This window comes from Frankliniella occidentalis, unplaced genomic scaffold (assembly GCF_000697945.3).
Source record: "Frankliniella occidentalis isolate FOCC.00 unplaced genomic scaffold, Focc_3.1 Scaffold299, whole genome shotgun sequence".
Lineage (NCBI taxonomy): Eukaryota > Metazoa > Arthropoda > Insecta > Thysanoptera > Thripidae > Frankliniella > Frankliniella occidentalis.
Genome location: NW_026267425.1, coordinates 99,574 through 105,828, shown reverse-complemented (window position 1 = coordinate 105,828; position 6,255 = coordinate 99,574). Strand labels below are relative to the sequence as shown.

Genomic DNA, 6,255 nt, shown 5'->3' with positions numbered 1-6,255 from the left:
ACAATGCTGAACACTGTGCGCCGAGGAGAGGGTCGGGTGCCCTCTTATACTCGCTAAACCGTGACCAGCGTGACGACGTCGCCCGGAAAGCCCTGCGTGATCACGACGGAGGTGATACTCGACACTCAGTGGTGATAACGGCTGCCTGCGCATACGGCGCGATGACTGAGCACTTACCTCGGCACTAACTTTAAATGTGATGTTCATTTTTGTTCACGTACCGGGTGTAACTTAGAATGCGCAACAGTGTTGCGGGTTTGCCTACCCAGTTAGCCCCTGGCCCCTTTAGCCCTGGCGGGTATGCAATCCCGCAACACTGTTGCGCATTCTCAGTTACACCCGGTACAAACACTGTAAAAAGAAAGTTCCGTCAAGGCACGGATGGCCCGGCTACATTTCTTTGCAGTCTGTATTCGGCTACCATCAACCGTGCTCGTACCCGGCCGAAATAACCCTGATGCGGGTACTAACGCCCTCTGCACTAAGGGTGGGCTGTTGTACAGGGGATGTCCCCAGAGGATATCGAGTTGATTTTGACCAACTACAAAACTCGCCCCCTTGAGGGGGTGGGGGTGAGTGTGGAAGGGGGTGGGTTTGTCCGACCGTAATTTCGTTTACACCGTTCGAAAGAGAACAAAAAGTTGAGTTGACCCATCAAAAATCTTGACTTTCCCACTGTGATAAAGATTGGGTAGGTTCGAGGGGGTTTTCACTCGAGATTTCCGTGCACACAGTATTTCGTAATACGTGTATTTCGGCGGTATTTCTCAGGAAAAGTTAACCGTTTTGGAGCATATTTAGGCGTATTTTGGTGTATTTCACGTGAAATACCTGTGAAATACCTCATTTGGTGTACACGGTATTTCAGAAGTGAAAACCCCCTCGGGTAGGTTAACAGGAACATTTTCTTGACGCAAGTTGTAAAATTACAATTTGTAATCGCAAACATATATGCAATATGGATCGACTTCAAATCCCTTGGCGATTAATAAAAGGTGCACTCGTAAACAAATTTTCATTTTAGATTATAACTCAAGTTTACAAAATTTTTGTAAATTTCCTACGAGAGTTTTTACAGTGCCAAGCACTTACCGTACCAATTTTGGAGTTGTTACGGCCGTCTTTCTTCACCCTTCTCCACTCTAGGAGATGCACAGCTCGTTCGGGGTGGCCAACGGCTGGCGCACTTCCTGAGCCTCATGCCAAATCTTAGCTTCCTAGCTCAAAAAACATGGAAACTACGACAGTTGGAAAAATCCACCCGCTAATGAGACGTGCACATGTCTCAATTATCAAACCAATCAAACCATTGCTCATACCTCAACACCCGTTGTACTACATCCTTATTATTGCGTAGAATGCCTGTGTGCAGCCTCGATACATTTCTATGGAAGAAAATACATTTTCGATCATAAATTTTTACATTTTTCAGTTTTCTGGGTCCTTTTAAGTGTAACCTAAAATGGACAGAATGAATGTCACTTGTTGCAGACCGCGCAGGGTGCGGGACTCTGGCGCAGACGGACAATGGCGGGCAGACCCCGCTCAGCATGGCAGCCGAGGGCGGCCACTGCGGGGTGCTGTCGGCGCTCGTCGACCGTGGCGCACCACTCGACTGCATGCAGACCGAGGTGAGACGAAATTATGTTTGTTGCTGGACAACGAACCTGACTTGGTTGTTGGTGATTATCCACAACATCGGGTTTCTTTCGTTGTTCGTTGTTAGAATGCACTAGAGTTCAACATTGAGCAAATTCTGAGGCCAAATTTAACCGTATTTCTTACGTGTTCGAAAAATTACAGAAAGTATCTGAAATACTTCTTCACAGAGAGTCTGTAACTTTATTAATACCTGTAATAATACCAGAGTACTTGTGGATTTTTACAGACGCGTGTAAACGTACAGTGGTTTTTCGTGAAAAATACCTTAAATCTGTAAATTTACTGATACTGCAATTTTACCATAGTATTTAGGTAAAAATAGCATGTTCTTTAAATTTACATCTTATTTATGTACAAGATTACGGGAATTATCGGCAGTGTGGTATTTCTGCCTTTTAGTTTTAAGTTCTTATGTTGGCTACACTTGCCCTGTTGTTGTTCTTCGTAACTCTCCCACACTCTTGCTGCCTTGGTACATTTTGTCAATGTGTCGGATTCAGTTTTCTTCAATTTGTCACACTTGCTCTTCATTTCAGCACTTGTTTGTAAGAGGGCAGACCTGTGAATTGAAGGATTTGGGAAAATAGTCTCTACATAAAAACTACACGCCGCATAAATTTAGAATTAATTGTGTATTTAGAGGATGAATGGATGCTAATTTTCCCGTTGGCGCCGGTGCGCGCACTGTCCAGGAACATGCCCATCTTCGCCTCCAAATGGACAATGCAATCCTTTTCGGTGTGCACGATTGTGCTGCGACGGATTGGTCTGCGACTGTCAACAAAATTGCTACTAACTCTAAAAAGATGCCGTTAGTGGTTGACCTGGGTGTTTTGCAAATTTCGAGATGGAAGTACTGGAAAAAAATCGTGTAGCTAAAATACGCAAAAAATGAAAAATTTGATTTGTCCGTTGTGGTTTTTTCGAGTACTTCCATCTCGAAATTTGCAAAAAGCCTTGGTCAACCACTAGCGGCATCTTTTAAGAGTAAGTAACATTTTTTTTTACCGGCGCTGACCCATCCGTTGCGCTACAATCATCGTGCACACTGAGAGGGACTGAATCGTTCCAGTTGAAGGTGAAGATCGCCATGTTCCCGGAGGATGTGCGTACTGGCGCCGACGGCAAAATTAGCGTCTATCTATGTTCTCAATACATCGTAATCCTTAGTAGTTTTATGTAGTGACGATTCTTGCAAACCCTTACATTTCACAGGTCTGCTCCCTAAAGGTTCCTGATGAACGTGTCTACTAAAACGGTTTCTAAATGAGCAGCTACATAGTCACACTGTCTAGCTAGCACACGAAAGTGCATTGGAAAATGCAGTCAGATTCTTCAGCTCCTTGTTTTCGAAGAGCCAATTTGTGTCGATAAACTCGAGCGAGCGGTACAGACTCAAAATTTTCCCTAAATAGTTCGCACACGTCCAGAAACGTTTTGTCTTTTGCCTTGCCCGGCAAACTCGCATGGCTCAGGACCTTGTACACAGGCTTTCCAGCATAGTTAAGCAGCGCCTTCACTTTTTCATGATCCTCTTCGTACCCCATCAATTCTAAATAGTCCATCCAGCCACTCATCCACGGTGTCCTCTTATGGATTAAACTTCTCGATGTCTGAAACACGACCATCATACGACGCCGATCCATACGGAGGGTCAGGATCTTGCTCGTTGTCCGAAATTTTTCTCAAATCTCTTCTTTTCACACACAAATCTTCACTTAAACACCTCTCAACACAGTCACAGTCTTGAATTATTCTACCTCGTCGCCATTATTGATATGTCTCTCAGTCTTTCATGGATTTGGATGGATAATTAATTCACAACACTATTCACATGGTATCCATCTTGTTAGATGGTTCAGGAAGCGGAAGAACGGGGAAACGCCAAAAACTGTTTTATAGCTAAAAATTCAAAAAAGTTCTGAACTTTTATTTTTCATTCTTACTGTCAGAAGACAACTTGATAAAATGGCGAGGGTAGAATATTTGATATCGACCCTATCTAGATTTTAGAAATGTATCTCCCTTAAAAATTTGCGTAAAGAGAGATAGGTCGAGTTACTCCTACAAAAATTGATGTGCGTTTACTGTGCGTAATGAGTTTGGAGGCAAGTCCTTCAATTTCTTACAAAAGGAGTTATCTCATCTATCAAATATCTGTAAATGCTATATCATTCATAAGGGGTCAATTAGATCGCAATGTTCTGCTCCAGTGGTCCAGCGGTCGCACGCCGTTGCACCTGGCAGCGGCTCACGGCCACTGCGAAGCGGCCCGGCTGCTCGTGGCCGCCGGCTGCGACAAGGAAGCTGTGGACTACAGTGAGGCCAGGACACCGCTCATGCTGGCCGCCGAGGGCGGGCACCTGGACGTCGTGAAGATGCTGCTTGGGGAGGGCTGTGACGCGGACCGGGGCACTCTGTACCGGACCGGACCCGCACCGGACCAAGACAGAACGTTCACGGACTACAACAGCGGCGAAGAGGTAAGGCTGAGGGCAACGGCAAAGCAGCATGCAAGCATGGGCGTCCTATTGGTGATGCATTTTGGGGTGAATCACTGAATCACTTTATATTTGCACTTGATAGTAATGCACACGGGGTGAATTTCTTGACCGTCATCAAATCAGCCAATGTATTCGCTCTGACAACTAATCTTTAATTTTTTTTCCGTGTGCTGATACCCTAAAATTTCAGACCTCTAGCTCACGCCCTTCTTGGGAGACAGACAAGACACCGGGGGCGATTGCATCAGCCCGCTGGTATTTTTTACTCGTTCTTTACCATCCCACTTCACCTTCGTGGTGGTAGGAAGAACGAGTATTGTTCTCAGTGCGGTGTCACGCTTTTCCTGTTCCTGTTTTCATCTCAGAACACACAACACCTACAGACATGACAATAGTACCACTGTAGAGCGGGGACGCTGGTCTCAATTAAAGCAACGAACCTTTTTCCAGGTTTAATAGCATAATTTTGAGCACTCTTAACAAATTTTGCGTGTTTTCATTCTAAGTCTCAGACCAGAGCTTATTTGAGCATGTTGAAAAACGTAGTGTTAAGCAATGAAAATGTATCATGCATGCATCTTTGAACTTATGAGATGTTAATGAAACTGTTTTATTAATATGTTTTGAGTCGCTACCGAAGCATTTTAACGAGTTCACTTAATAGATTCCTCCTAAAAAATTGCAAGTCCCGTGACGGTGGAGTACGTGAGGTTATGGCGGTGCCATCCGTGCTGCCACCTGTGGACGGACATGGTAACTACTTCACAGAGAGCGCGCGGGCGTTTAAAATGTACCTTTTATCGTCACACACTTCTCCTCCATTACTCTGAGATAAAAGCACGAACTGATTTTGAAGAACTACCCTGGTTTGGTTAAAGAACGAGTTTCCTACTTAGCACAAAATGTATTTTGTGATCATAGTTTCCCTTGTTTTTTAAAAAAAGCAGAGGAGCGAGCTAAAAATGTGTTTTTAACACGTGTTTATAATTTTACAATCTTTAAAGAGTTCAAAGATGCTTGCTTACTTGTTGCTTACCCAGCTGGGCACGCGTACGTGTAAACACATGAAAATGTGAAGCATATAGTGTTGGGACACTTGTAATTTCACGAAAAATAACCAAATGTCAGTGTAGAACTTTCGATCCAGAATCGATCTTGATAGTAGATGATACGCATGCAATGATAAGGTCATGTCGAGGGTCATGTATTAAATTATTTCAGTCAGTACAGGCATCAGACATTGTTTTTACCGTGAACTGAGGGGGAAACTTTGTTGCCCAGTTGAGGGGACTTTTTGGGTGTACTTTCCATTGAAAATATTGCTCCGCTGATCGATAGGTGGGAATAACCACGGTGCACCGCGACGACGGTGCCACGGCGCTGCACCTGGCGGCGCAGCGGGGCTGGATGTCCGTCGTGCTGCTGCTGATTGCAGAGCGGCCCAACCTGCTGCATCGCAGGACCCGGACCGGCTACACTGTCCTGCATTATGCTGCCGTCGGTGGCGCATACGACGTAGTCAAGATGCTCCTTGAGAAGCACCGGTACTGACGTCTACTGCAATGCACTCAGACCTATGGTCTTTTCATAGTTTCCATGTGACTGTCGTGTAAACTTGTTGCAGTGACGCTCTGGACGCCCAAGCCGCGGCTGAGGACGGGCGGACGGCGCTGCATGATGCGGCCTGGAGTGCGCCGTACGATGTGGTGAAGGCGCGCTCCCAGACCAACAAGAAGGACTGCCTGCGGCTGCTGGTGGACCAGGGCTGGTCTCTGGGCGCCGCCACCAGGGAGGGCATGACCGCACTGCACATGATCTGCTACAGCAACGACTTTTGCGAGGACAAGATAGAGATAGGTAAAGTGCAGTCCTTATTAGGGGCCGTTTACAAATTATTTAGAGGGGGGGGGGGGGAATCAGTATTAGGTCGAGTCGTCGAGTCGTCGTCTGAAAAGTCAAAAAAAGTCAAATAAAAAGTCAAAAATGTCAATTGAAGTTGACGAGAAGTCAGAGGAAAGGCACTGAAAAAGTCAACAAAAATTCAGCATGCGAGTGCAATATCTGTCTCATAAGAGGCCCAAAAAGCTAC

The 6,255-nt window shown here is 45.4% G+C and overlaps 1 protein-coding gene across 1 annotated transcript in view; it reads left to right on the top strand.

Moving 5' to 3' along the window:
- Window positions 1–1,462: 1,462 nt before the first annotated feature.
- Window positions 1,463–6,255, top strand: part of LOC113211041 (ankyrin-1-like) — a gene marked incomplete at its 3' end in the record, with an annotated part of 37,629 nt that continues 32,836 nt past the window's right edge. The window contains 4 exon segments of the mRNA XM_052273777.1: window positions 1,463–1,631; window positions 3,876–4,145; window positions 5,505–5,710; window positions 5,791–6,023. Of these exon segments, the coding sequence (XP_052129737.1) occupies window positions 1,476–1,631; window positions 3,876–4,145; window positions 5,505–5,710; window positions 5,791–6,023 (865 nt within the window).